The following is a 14,297-nucleotide window of genomic DNA, read 5'->3' on the forward strand; positions in this document are numbered from 1 at the left end:
ATCCCCTAAGCCCAGCCTTCTCGCTCTGAGGAACAGCATACTGAGGACCCGCAGTGCAGCCGGGACTGTGCTAAGGTCCTGCCCCTGTGTTATCTTGTTTAGAACTCACCACTGCTCGGCCTACCAGGAGGAAACTGAGGTCCCAGTCTCCCAGAATGGGAAACCACACCTGGCCAGGGCACCAAGGGAAGCTGGCCCCAGCAGGAGTAATGGAGCAGAGCAGGCAGGGTGACCGGAGTGGCACATGTTGGGATCCTGATACAAGGGTTGCCCTGTCTGGGGTGGCCATCTGTTGGGGAACCCTTGCAGATGCTTGATTAGCACAACTTCCTGTTTTACAGGAGAAGCTCAAAATTTGCTTTGTGTGTCAGTATATGGCGGTGGACAGGGGATTGAACCAACGGCCTTTGAACTGAGATTCATCCCAGTCCTCTTTTTATTTTTTATTTTGAGACATTGTATCACCAAGTTGCCTAGGCAGTGCTCCAACTTGAAGTCTTCCTCCTTGGTCTCCCAGAGTGCAGGAGGCCCCCACGCCCTCCTGGATTTCACATATTTCTGCAAATCTCTGCTCTGTTTTCCAGGGTGGACTCACATGGAAACAAGTGCACCTGGGCCCAGCCCAGCCTGCAGGCCACAGCTGGCAGCTTCTGCCTGCCTGTGTCTCCGGCCTCCTTGCAGCACCCAGGACCACACCGGAGACACTGCCACACGGACACCTGCTTGTAGGCAGACACTGAGAGGGTGTGGAGAGCGGAGTACCACCCATATCACTGTTGCAGGATGCTACAGGCCTCTGGGACCCTTCTTACCTGGGGATGCTGAGCACCGTGGCCTGGGAAGTGACATCCCAGATCTTGATGCACCTGTCCAACGAGACAGAAGCCACTTTCTGGCTGTCGGGGTCAAAGCAGCATGCCATGATGGACCTTTGGTGATGGCCTGCAGCCAGGAAAGTGGTTCGTTACCATGAAGGCCACACTCTGGACCACTCAGACACTTTATCATGGAGACACGATTCCAGTTTACACAGGTGACTCTGCACCTGCACACACATTTTCTGAGTGCCTTCGGTGAGCCAGGCTTGGAACACCAAGCCCAGCTGACCTGCTCCCTGGTGATGCGAGAGACGGGAGAGACTTGAGCAGGCAGCAGCCTCCCATGTGTGAGGGCCATGAGGGGACCGAACAGCGCACCTCGGCCTAGCCTACCTTCCAGGGGCCCACAAGGACCCTAAAAGTCATCAGGCAGGAAAAGCAGCACACCCCAGGCAGAAGGAACAGCACATGCAGAAACCTGGCAGGGGGAATGAGTCAGAAGGATGGCGCAGGGCTGGAATTTGGAGTGGCGGAGAGGCCAAATGTGAGGTGATTCATTGGGGGGAAAAGCAAGCTGTGGGGTGATGCTCGTGTTATGGTAGCATGTTGGTGAAAAGAAACAGAGAAAGTAGTCACACATGCAGTTCAGGGAGGCCACTGCGAAATGTACTGTTAATAACAGACATCTTTGGCCAGGCATTGGGATTGGCACAGGCCTGTAATCCCTGCACTCCAGGAGGCTGAGGCAGGAAGATTGCAATTGTGAGCCCAGTCTGGACAACTAAGCAACTTAGGGAGACCCTGCCTCAAATTTCTCTTTTCTTTCTTGTCTTCTCCCTCTCCCTCTCCCTCTTCCTCTTCACTCCCCCTCCCCCTCCAGGTGATCTCACCTTCAATGTACTTCACGGTGGTGAGGTTTTCTGCATCCATTATGTAGATTCCATGATCTACATCCAAGCCTGAGACCACATATTTCCCATCCGGAGAAAACTTACAGGACGCTACGAAGGTATCGTATCTGATCTTCCACTGGAAGGGGCAACAATCAAAAAGTTGTTTCCACCCTCTCACTGGCCCAGCATCCAGTAGAACTCTCTGATGATGGAAATTTCTATCCATGCAGCATCCAAAATGGTGGCTGCTGGTTACAAGTGGTCAGTGGGATTTGTACTGGGCCATGTGAAGAAGGAACTAAATGTTTAAGGTGGTTTAATTTTAATTAATTAACTTCTTAATAAATTAATCTGTCCAAGACAGAGGCACAGGGACAGGGGCACACACAGAATACTGACAGCAAGCTTCTAGCAATGGTCAAATTTATTCCTGTTCAATGGGGTAAACAAGTTACTAAATGTTTGCCCTGTGCCTGGCACTGTACACAGGATGCCATAGTCCCAGACACTCAGAGTACCCTGTGGACAAAAAAGTGCATGATGAGCTAGCTACAGTGTTGTACATCTGTAATCCTAGCACTTGGGAGACAGAGGCAGGAGAATTTTGAGTTAAGGCCAGGCTGGGCTACATAGTAAGCTCAAGGTTGGCCTGGACTACAAATAGTGAAACTGCCTAAAAAAATAAGGAAAAAGGCAGGGAAAGGAGCACTGCATTCCCACCCAGTGACTAAGGAAAGGATCTATTCCTATTGCTATTGTGACTAATGTATGCCCGCAAATTCTTTAATAGTACTCCTCCTCCAACAGTTCCTTGAATGTGGCTGGACTCGGTGACTTAATTTTAACAAGCAGAGTATGGCAGAAGGGAGACTGTGAGGCTATACTATAAAAGAAATCATGGGGCTGGGGCTGTAGCTCAATGGTAGAGAACATGGTCAGCATGTTCAAGGCCCCTGCTTCAATCTCCGGCTCAAAAAAATAAAAAAGCAAAACAAAAGAAATCATGAGCCAGTGTCAGCCACGTGAGGTCCAGGAGGAGAAACAAGAAGCCAGTTTGCCTTCCTGTGAGCAAACTGGCACTTGGGCTAGGAGACAAATTATCCCCCAACCCCACTCCTCCACCCCTCCAGGCATAAGCAACCGGCTGATTCAGAGGATCACAGGCTGAGCTGATAGCTACTGAGGTACAAAAACCACTTAATGCTTGTATTGCTAAAGTCTGAGCATCTATTTAGAGGGTAACAATATGCAATATAGCAACTATGGGAGGTTTCCTTCTATCTTGTTTTTGAAATCCAATATTGTTCTCACTGTTTTGTTTTGCTTCATTGAATTGCTTTGTTTTATTCAACATTCTATTCTGATTGATTTTATTCTGTTCTGTTTTATTTGATTTTATTAGGTCTGATGGAACAGGCAGCAATTTTGAAGATAACGAGAGGCATTATGGTGCCATTGTTGATTTCCTATTATTCCATTTTGAAGTTCTGTATCACTTTCACTGTTTTGTTTTGATTGGCTTTGTTCTGTTTTATTTGGTTTGGTTTTATATTTTTTAAAAGGAAAAACAGTCTGCTCCTTGCTCTTTCTTGGACCACTTGCCCCGTGGAAGTTACTGGACGTCCTGAGGACACACAGCAGCCCTGTGTTTCCCTGGGGACCCACATGGAGCTGAACCAAGCCTCCTGCCCCGGGCCAGTGAGTGAGCCATCTTGGAAGGGATTCTCCAGCCCCAGCGGAGCCTTAAACTGGCTGTAGCCTCAGAAGACATCCTCACTGGGGCTTCACAAAAGGCCTGAGCCAGAACCAGTTCAGGAAAAGGAAATTTACAGCAGAAGAAATAAACACTTAGGAAAATATTCAGAGTCAGGAATAGTCAGTGCAAGTCTCATTTTTCACCTCCCACATTGCCTACATTTTGAAAACTCATGATGCCCAGTGCTTGAGGGTGGGCGGTGGTGTATTCTCCCTGAGGGCCTAGGGTATGAGTGGGCGAACTTTCTGGAAAGTGTTTTTAGTGCTCTGTGCTTCTATTATATTTGAAGCAGCAATGAAATCTAGCTGTTGACACTAAAGATATATGGGAGCACATATACGGAAAACACATGCAAACTTTCCTTATCATAGTGTTGTTCATACACAAAAATAAGAAAAGCCTTAGAGCTCTCTAACAGGGAGTGGTAAGACAGGCCCTGCCCTGTCTGTTCCATGGGGTCCCATGTAGTCATTAAAATGGACGATGGGGCTGGACCTTGTGATGCATGCCCACAATCCCCTTACTCAGGAGGCTGAGGCAAGAATATTGCGATGAGCCCGGCATGGTGGTACATGCCTGTAATCCCAGCACTTGGGAGGCTGAAGCAGAAGGGTCATTGCAAATCTGAGGATAGCCTGGGCTACAAAGTGATTTCTAGGCCAGTTTGAACTGCATAGCGAGACCTTGTCTCAAAAAGACAAAAAAAAAAAAAAAAAAAAAATCAAACCGAAACAAAAAACAATGGAGATCTATTTTTATTCAAGTTTACTGTTAATCAAAGGCAGGGGGGCATCAGGGCCCAAAAAGTACATATGTGATGACACTGTGTTTGTTAATAGGATATGTTTGACTGGGTTCATAAACAAACTGTACAGGAAAAAGAGACACTGAGATGTTATCTGTAATCTCTGACTAGTGCTTTTACAGGTTTTTGTTGTTTATTTGTTTTGTGATACTGGAGAATGAGCCCAGGGCCTGTGCACTCTGCTACTTTCCCAGCCTTTAAACAAAACAAACCAAATACAAACAAACAAACAAACAAACAAAATTCAAACAAGGTCTCCCTGCATTGGTAAATTGTCCAGACTGGCCTCAAATCTGTCATCCTCCTGTCTTAGCTTCTCCAAGTGCTAGAATTAGAGGCACACACCACCACACTTGTTATTTGTTTATCTTGTCTTTCTAAAAATGTTTACAATTAAAATAAAAGGACGAAAATGTGTACAGTGGCTATACTTGGCTCTGGCACTAAAAGAAAGGTTGTTTTTTTAAGAGAGGAGAGGGGAAGACAGCGCAGAGGGGACAGGGGTCCTGAGGAGGCCCCGGAGCAGGCTGAGGCTGCCAGGCACAGGAGCAGGGTCCCTGGGATAGGTGGACAGTGGCCCCACCCCAGAGAATGAGAACAGATTGAGAAAGGCCGGCAGCCCTTTGCCCCATGGCCTCAGCCCCAGTTCCCGCCTCACCAAATCCAAACAGCCCCCAGGGGAGCCTGCAATGCTGTGCCCAGCCCTAGCCCCAGCTCTTTCTGTGGGCCCGAACCCTCCACATCTCTCAAGCAGACGCCCTTCCTCTGCCTGCTGCAGCAAACTTTCCTCCCTGTGCCCGGCCGCAGTCATCTGTGGACTCCACACGCCAAGTGCTGGCTAGTGCAGGTGCTGCTCCCGCTGCACGCTGCTTGCTGAGAAAATGCTCTTATCCTGGAAGGGTGGGGCTTTCATCATCTCCCCTGGTCCTGGTCCAGCCCAAAGCTCCCAAGGCCCAGACCAGCCCCGAGCTCGGTGTTCCCCTAGGGCTGGGTGGGCTTACCAGCAGCTGGCCTGTTTCAAGGTCCCAAGCCCTCACTGTTTTGTCATAGGACGCTGCAAGAATTCTGCAATACAATGACAAATATGGGTCTTAACCACCAAGACAAGGCCTGTGGTTTCCCTGACAACTATTTCTTTTTTACACAGTTTAGGACCAAGATTGCAAATAATACCAGCATCTTTTAAAAGATGGTCCATGTCCACTTGGAGAGTGGTGGTTCCCACTGAACACAGGAATGACCTGGTACGAGCAGAGCCGTCCAGGCCACTGCTGTCCTTACTCCTCCAGCCACCGGAACGTGCTCTTTTATGTAGAGGACTTTAAAAGCATCATTTCGTCTGCTATCATTTCTTCTTTCTAAGAAGATCTCTACAGCTCACAAGGTACTTTCTTCCCTCCCTGCTCACATCTGTCTTTTAACAGGAAAATGTTTTCGGAGGCAGTGGGTGATGTTCAGGAATGTTTTCTCATACATTTAACAAAAATATATTCATACTGTATGCCTATATCTTGTATTACATCTTTCTGTGGCAAAGCTTGTTCGATATATAAAGTTAAGTTCCCATGAAACTTAAATCCCATACTAGTTTGTAACCGGTGTACTGGTTTTGGAGCTGCTGATCAGATTAAAAACAAATCCACGTTCAAGAAAATTCCCTTGTCTGTTGAAGGCCCATCTCCTGTCTGTGTGAGTGGATTTCAGCAAAGGTAGCCCCGAAATCCTCCTCTTGTGTGCTGCTGCCTCCTGGCCCTGGACCTTCCCTGATGACAGCTCAGGCCTTCCCTGCTTCCCCAAGCCTCAGTTTCCCCTGAAAAAATGAGGGCCTGGACTAGACGGCTAAAGCCCCTTGAAACTGCCACAGTCTACGTGCGGCTGTAGAAAAAGATACTTCACAAACAAAATCCAGACCGTCTTTATGTTAATCACAACAAATGTTCTCTTTAAACATATAAAGCTTGCAAAATGTTGTCACATCCACTTGATCTCAGGAGAAAAAAAAAGAGAGAAGCAAGATATACCACGTGCAAGTACAAATTCCTGATGATGAATGTTATCATCATGTATATCTAAAGTGTAGCAATAAAATAAGAAAAAAAAAGTGGAAACCCTGAGACCAATCTAGGAGAGTAGAGTTGTATAGTTGCTTTAAAAACAAACAAAGTAACACCTTATGATGGCCGTGCTGTATGCTGGCCTCTCTGTGGACTCTCATTTTTGCTGAGCAATGTAAAACAAAGGAAAGATCACCTTCTGCTGTCAGCCGTGACGCTGCACTCTAACACAGGAGCTTTGGGCCTTTGCTCAAAATCCCGAATCACAGTTCCATCCACAGGATCCTCAAATCAAGGGGAGAGAGCAGAGAGAGAGGTCAGGGCTGTGTCTGTCGGTCATGTCAGCACAGGGCTTAGCCTGTCTACAGAGCCTAGTTGGAAAACGTCATAGTCCCACGACTTTTCCCTCATCCTCAAAGAGCAGACCTTTCCAACAGCTCCCCAAGCAGGAAGAAGGTCCGCACCAGCCACGGATAACTCCTCAACAGCTCCACAGGCAGCAGGTGGGCACCTGCTACTCGGAGCAGAGGGGCTAATGGATCATCTTCTCATTCTCTTTTAGCCAAAGGGGCTTTGCACATGCTGCCTGTTACTCTGAAAATAAGACCTAAGTAGAGATCAGAACTGCCAGCCCCAATCAGCCTGTCCTTACCTTACTGGCCATTACACAGAGGCCCTTGAACAAAGAATAGTGAGGTGTGAATTCCCATACAACACTGGCCAGCACCATGCTAAACAGCTATTAATTACAGTGGAAATTTGTTTTCTGGTTAGGTCTCATTCCAGGGAGCCGTGGTAGACATATCTTTCAATAACTTTTTTTTAAAGTTTCACACCTTCAACTTGGCAGTTCTACTCGGAGTTCTGCTCCCAAAGAAACCACCAGATTTATGGTCAAAGATTTATACATAAAAGGTTTCTAGTGACAATCTAGGTGTCCATCTAAAGAGGAACAGTTAAACAAATTAGCACATCCCACAGGGGCACCAGCAGCTGCTAATGATCATGCAGATGGTAAACAATGTTAGAGAACAAAGCAGGGGCACCAAAGCTGCCAAAGCTGTGGCAGCAAAGAGAAAATAGTTTTAGTAAGGAACACACCATCAGCTTTTCTGGGTAAGCAGCTGGGGCGGCAGGTTGTTAGTAAAACAGTGACTTACTAAAAAGATCTTGTGTTGTTATATAAGACCATGGAGTAAAGGTATGGGGACTTTTCAGCCTGCCTGCCAAGGGCAGCTGCTGATAAGATTCCTTGGTTATGTAGGGACTGCTTTGCATTAGGACCTCCAGTGTAACAGGAAATGTTCTCTCTCCCCCGGGCCAGTATATTTCTTAGCTGTCCAAGTAACAGTTCCTGTTCCAGTTCCAGTTGCTTCTGGTCTCTTGGAAACGGCTGGTCACTGTGATGCACACTGTATAAACCAAACCCCAACTGACAAGCCATCCTGCCTTTGTACTTCCTGCTTGCTTATCCCATATAAACCCTAGACCACTAGGGCTCAGGACCTGGTATTTTAGGAATGATCCTGATCAGTGTCCGTTGATGTGAAATAAATCTGCCTCCAAATCCTGGGTGTCATTTCAGTGTCTCCACTTGCCGTTTTACCAAGACCTTCTGGGAAGCAAAGGACCCAGTGTCAGGAGTACCCAAGGTCACATTACAGTCATATTCTCTTACAGTCACATTCACAGCTAAGGCTCTTTGCCAAACCAGCCAAGAGAAGGGAGAGAGGGGAGTGAAGTCCAGAGGAATCCAGGCACAGTGTCCAAGAGTCCTCTTCCCACAGAGTGGCTCAGAAGTGCTGAAATCCTCCAGCAACACATTATAACAGCACACAGGAAGTGTCTACTGGGAGGTTGTAGCGGAGCCTGAGTCTAGGGGTTTTTTGTTTGTTTGTTTTTTTGGAGGCAAGGAGTGGGAACTCTCTGCCTACCATGGACCTAAATTCCAGACTTCTGGAAAGAACCCAGTTTGCATAAACAATTGAGGCAGACTGAGCCACTGATCACAGGAAACTTTACCAGGCAAGCCCTGGCTGCAAGCCAAGGGCAGTCTTCCTAAGGCCAGCAGCTTGGGCCTTCCATATGAACACTTTTCTGTACAGACTCAGCCCCGACCCCTTGTTCTATAAGACTTGATACAATGGAGTTAAATTTGAGGGATCCCAGCAGGCCCTACTCAAAGCCCAGAGGGAGGGAAGGACAATAGGACTCCCAAAGTGGAATGCCCAAGACAGGACCCATCTAGGGTCCTGGAGTCCCTGGAGTGGCCAGGGTTCTAGAGTCCAATGGCTTGAGAAGAATGGGCTGTTTCTGACAGCCTGGGGTCGAGCCTCCATGGCTGGTGGGCTGCTCCTGGGAAAAAACACATGATTGTGAACCAAAGTGGTGATCACACAGGGGCCTGGGACTGAGGCCTACATAGTCTGCCTCATGCCAACCAAGGGCAGACGAATGAACCAGAGATCAAGGGGCTGTGCAGGTTCAGAACTCAACAGAGTCATCACATGGCCCAGAGAAGGCATAGCAGCCATGGACAGAGAAGCCAGCTCCCTCTTTACTTGGGAATAGGACAAGTTAAGTGGTGAAGTTTTTATGGATGGGGAGGTAGAGTCTCTAATTAGTAGTTAGAACAACCAAGAAGATAACAATACGTGTGACTCAAGTGTCTTATGGTTACCTACTCAGTATTTCTGTATGGTCCCAATTTTGTAAATGTAAATGTATGCACATGTGAATGCACATTAAAAAAAGACACCCTCTAACATTGTCACAGCGGTTAACTCTAGGGTCATGGAATGAGTTTTTCCTTCTTTTCTGTGCTTTGATACAGCATAGGGAGGATGTGGCGGTCTGGTGGGGTCTGGTGTGGGCTTGCTAAGCTCTGGGGCAGCCCCAGAACACAGCTGGTCCTATGAGGCTGTGGGACTCACGGAGGCCCCAAAGGTCATTCATGTATCCTCCAGGGTTGTACAACTGATGATTCCTAAGTGTGGATGGATCCAACTTGGACAGTCCCCAAGGCCTCCTGTGGCCAGCCTGGCCTTGACACTCACAGGTGACAGATGTTCCTCTGAGGTCAACCTATAGAGTCAGGGGCTGTGCTGGGCCCAGTTACTCATAGCAGAGAGCCAGAGAAGCAGCTTTGACTCATTCTATTGTACCTCCTTGCTGCCCCTGAAGCCAGAAGACAGCAAACTGAACTGCCAACTGCCGGGGCTGGGAATATAGCTCATGGGCACAGTGCCTGCCTGTAGCACAAGGTCCTGATTTGATTCCCAGTACAAAAACAAACAAACAAACAAACACAAAACAAAACCCCCAGACAAACAAACATCACAGAACTGTCTACACTTTCCAATGGCCCAAAACCCCAGATGCCCACAATCTGTGGTCTGGCCCCTGATGACCACTGCCATCCTCTAGCCCTACTCTCTACTCACCCCCTCCTCACTGATGAACAGTGCCCCCAAACAGCGCTGCCAGGGTCTGCTGGCCGTGCTCACAAAACTTTGGATGGCTCCAGGTGGCCACTTTCCTAAACACATCTCTGTTCCTTGTGCCCCTGCCTCTTGCACCTTGGGGTACTGATCTCTACTCTGGTCTGCCTCTTTCTTTTTCTTTCTTTCTTTTTTTTTTTTTTTTTTTGTCTTTTTCCTTTTTCTTTTTATTGGTACCAGGGATCGAACTCATGACTGCCTGCTTGCAAGGCAGGCGCTTATGCCGCTGAGCTAAATCCCCAGCCCCTGGTCTGTCTCTTTCAACCACCCTTATGGACTAGTCCCAGGCTCGGCCACTTTTCTATCTTCTGTGACCACCTAGAGCTGGCCATGGAGTCTTTGTGTATGGAACTGAGTTTTCCAGATGAGGAAGAGACCAAGAGAATTGGCTGAGAGTCTGCAGAAATAACTCAGACATAACGGGGACCACCCCCAAAATAGTCAGGGGACTCTCAGTTTAATGGACTCCATCCCTGTTCCTACCATGTTTAGATCCACAGACAGGCTACAGCTATACTGACTTCTCTCTGAGAGTTTGGTGCTAGGGTGAGTACCTCCTTTTTATATTTTGTTCAGAAGCTCTTCACAAAGCTTGAGCTTCTGAGTGTTAGGGAACTCAGTACTGGAGAACTCTCCACAAAAGATGCTTAAGCTTTTGAGATGTTTTAGTTCCCAGAGAACCTAACATGAAGCCACTTACCCACAGCTTCACAGTACAATCATAGGAGCCACTGAGAAGCTTTGTGTCATTCACACAGAAGTGGCAGGAACTCACAATATGCTCATGCCCTCTCAGAATTTTAAGTGGGATCTGAAAGAAAGGATTGAACAAACAATAAGGTTGCAGGAAACAAGGTCAATATACAAAAATCAACAGTATTTCTAAACACGGGTACCATGAACACCTGAAAAAAATAAGAAAAAAATTTGCATTTACAAAAGTATTCAAAAGAATATGTAAGAATTGAACAAGGAAAGTATAAAAATTATTTCTGAAAATTCAAAATATTGTTGAAAGAAATTAAAGAAGACCTAACTAAATGGAAAAATATTCCACGTTCACAGAGAGCCAGGCATAGCACTGTTACGATGATATAATACTCTCCAAAATCTATAGATTCAATACCATCTCAAGTTCCAAGCTGATTTTTTGGTATAACAGACAGGACAATTACATGGAAATTCAAGAAAACTCAAATCAATCTTAAAAAAGAACAACCAAGATGAAGGAGTCACACGCCCTGATTTTGAAGTGTCCTATCAAGAAACTAATCAAGACAATATAATGGCATAAGGATAGAACCATAAATCAATGAGATGTAATTGATAATTCAGAAAGGAACACTTGTATTTACAGTCAACTGATTTTTTAAAAATAAAAGTTCTGAGGCAATAAACTTGGGAGACAATAATTGTCCTAGGAAACTGGGCATATACAAGAGAATGAAGTTGAATTTATACCGTACATCATATAAAAATAAACTCCAAGTCAGGAATGGTATACACCTGTAATCCCAGTTAGTTGGGAAGCCAATGCATAATTTCAAGTTCAAGATCAAACAAGGCAATTTAATGGCTTAGAGACATCCTGTCTCAAAACAAATAAATAAATAAACCAGTTCAGTGGTATAGTGCTCCTGAATTCAATCCCCTGTATTACAAAGAAAAGAAAAAACTGGGAAATGTAGCTCAAATGGTACAGTGCTTGCCTAGCATGCACAAGACTCTGGGTTCAATTCCCAGTACCACACACACACACACACACACACACACACACACAATTTTTTTAAAAAAACCAAATGGATCAAAGACTTAAATGTGTTTAAACTATGATACTTTTATAAAAACATAGATATGAATGTATTATACACTAGGTTTGCTTTTTTAGATATGATAGCAAAAGCATGAGTAACACCAACAAAAATAGATAAACTGGCCATTAGCAAAATTAAAAACATTTGTGTTTTCTTGGCTACCACAAAAAAAGTAAAAAGACAAACCACTATTAATGGGCAGGATTTTTCCTAATCATGTATGTGATAATGGCTTGTATTTAAAATATGTAAAGAACACTTATAGGTCAGCAATAAAGAGAACTCAATTTAAAGATGGGCAAGTGATCTAGATAGATGTTATTCTAAAGATATGCTGCTATGGCTTATATCTAGATGTCTCCACATAGCCGCATGTGTCCATAGGTGGAGCTTTTAGGAGTGGCTGGATTAGTACACTGATTAGTTTAGCACAGTTCTGAGAGTTGATGAATTTCCTGAAAAGGAGCGCCCTACCTCGGGTGTGGGTGGTACCAACCAATAGGCTTTAGCCAGGATGGAATAAAAAGGGAAAGAAGGAAGGCTTGCTGCTTTTTCTCTCTCTGTAACTAATTGTTTCTCCTCTACCATGCTGCCCTGCCTTGGATTGAAATCTCTACAACTATGAGCTAAAATAAACCTTTCCTCCTTTAACTTTCAGGTGTTGGGTAATTTGTTTTAGCAATGAGAAAGTAACTAAGACAAATGCAAATGTTTGACAGCACATGAAAAGGTTCTGAATATCATTAGCCACTGGGAAAATACAAGCAGAAGCCACCAGTGTGATACCGTGCCATATTTGTTAGGATAGCTATAGCAATAAGTGTTGGTGAGGATGTGGGAAACGGAACTGTCACACATTGTTGGTAGGAGTGTAAAATTGTACAGTGACTTTGAAAAGCAGTTCTTCAAAAAGTTAAAATATAACCCAATAATTTCTGCCTAGGTGTATACCACACAGAAATGAACACATCCACAAGAAACTGACATATGGTGGTAGTGCCCATCAATGATGAACAAATATAGAGAATATTAGTTGGAAATAAAAAGGAATAAAGTACTGATGTGTACTTCCGTGTGGATGAACCTTGAAATACTGGGCTAAGGAAAAGACCTCATAGTGTCACTTGATGCTATCACTATGAAAGGTCTAGAACAGGAAAATTTGTGGAGACAGAAAGGAGACTGGTAACTGCCTAGGGCTGGCAGAAAGGGCTTTGAGGAAATGGGGTGACTGCTGATGGGCACCAGGTGTCATTTTGGGTGATGAAAACATGCTAACATTGACTGTGGTTATGACTACGCAAGTCTGTGAATGCACTAAAAACCACTAATAGTAGAATTATATGGAATATGAATTATTACTCATAAAGCTAAAAATAAAAAGACACTTAGCCTGAGAACAAAAGCCCCCCCCCCATGGCCACGAGCTGGGGTGCTGGGTCAGAATGCGGGAGAGCTGGCTTTGGGAGCTTTGGGAGGTGTGAGTGCGGGACACCGGACAAAGCGTTTGGACTCCTGCGCTGCCTGAGCGCAGGATGCGTGGACAGTGAGAAGGAGGTGCAGGCGGAGGGTGAAAGCAAGGTAGGGGGCTGGGGATGGCAATGTCGTGGGAGTGTAGGGGTGAGAAGACACCGCCTCCTAGGGGCTCGGGAGTGGGAACTCGGCGAGGCGCCTGCCGCCAGGGGGTGTGGGGGGAGCTGTGCTAGGTGGCAGACGCAGGGCCACCTCCGGGGGCCACAGCCCAGCCTGGCGGCTCCCAGAGGCGCCCTTGTTTCCCAGCCAGCAGAATGTGGAAACGGGGTCACCGGCGTCTGTTCCAGCTGGCCCTGCCGCAGCCTCTCCTGGGGGGCCACAGAGGGGCGAGGCTGGGGTGGAGGACTGGACCCAGGACCCGGGGCTTCCCTGAGGCTCTGACCTTGGAGAGGGGCTCCTGGTCGCCCCAGAGCGCCTGTGGCATCGTGGGGTGCTGCACAGACGGCAGAGAGTACTTGTTCAAGGCCAGGGGGTCCAGCGAGGCCAGCAGCTGGTCGCGGCGCAGCGCCGGGAGCGACATCCTGAAGTGGCTCACGGCTGTCACCACGGTGGCCCAGGGCACCCCGTGGGGCGAGAGCGACTGGACCGCGAGCATCCCCTTCGGGTTCTCGGCCCAGGTTTTCTGGGAGTCCGGCGGCGGCGAGGCCATCTCGGATCCTGAGCGCCAGTGGCCGCCCAGGCCTGGCGCTGGACGGTGGCAACCGCACCCCTGCGCCCCGCGCCACCCCGGCCTTCGGACCCACGCGCCTCCCCGCGGAGCCTCCCACACGGACCCCGCTGCCCCCGGAAAAACAAGCTCGGGTTCTGGGCCCGAAAGAGCCCTTGTTTCGTCCTTTTGGGTCTCCCCAGCAGGGGGAGTTCTGTGTTCTGGGCTCTGTGGGAGCTGCGGGCAAGCTCTCTCTGTCAACTGATGGAGAAACAGTCAATAGCTGAAGGAAAGGCCGTTGCGGAAATACGATGTTGGGTCGGGGTGGGATCACACAGCACAGGAGATTGTAAGGGAAAGATGTCACTAAATCAGCGACAGATGGGGAGAACAAAATGCTGCCTCTTGTTTGACAACAGGCCCTTGGCTAGGAAACAGAAGACTGGATGGAACTATTCCAAAACAGCGAAGTTGTCAT

General features: G+C 47.1%; 1 protein-coding gene across 2 annotated transcripts in view; it reads right to left on the reverse strand.

Annotated features, from left to right (window-relative positions):
- The window catches only part of Wdr88 (WD repeat domain 88), a 33,014-nt gene extending 18,963 nt beyond the window's left edge, over positions 1-14,051 (reverse strand). The window contains exons 1-6 of one of the 2 annotated variants that reach the window (XR_010048627.1): positions 13,556-14,051; positions 10,527-10,637; positions 6,523-6,611; positions 5,274-5,337; positions 1,709-1,847; positions 813-942 (exon numbers count right to left, since the gene is read on the reverse strand). Coding sequence is in view for 1 of the 2 variants with exons in the window: in XM_003467158.5 (XP_003467206.1) it covers positions 813-942; positions 1,709-1,847; positions 5,274-5,337; positions 6,523-6,611; positions 10,527-10,637; positions 13,556-13,822 (800 nt within the window). In the remaining variant the exon portion in view is untranslated. The remainder of the gene's footprint in view (positions 1-812; positions 943-1,708; positions 1,848-5,273; positions 5,338-6,522; positions 6,612-10,526; positions 10,638-13,555) is intronic. The other variant, XM_003467158.5, reaches the window with a different exon arrangement.
- Between the last annotated feature and the right edge of the window lie 246 nt (positions 14,052-14,297).

The sequence above is a fragment of the Cavia porcellus genome, unplaced genomic scaffold, assembly GCF_034190915.1.
Source record: "Cavia porcellus strain 051 isolate PalLab524CR breed Dunkin Hartley unplaced genomic scaffold, mCavPor4.1 scaffold_7, whole genome shotgun sequence".
NCBI classification, from domain to species: domain Eukaryota; kingdom Metazoa; phylum Chordata; class Mammalia; order Rodentia; family Caviidae; genus Cavia; species Cavia porcellus.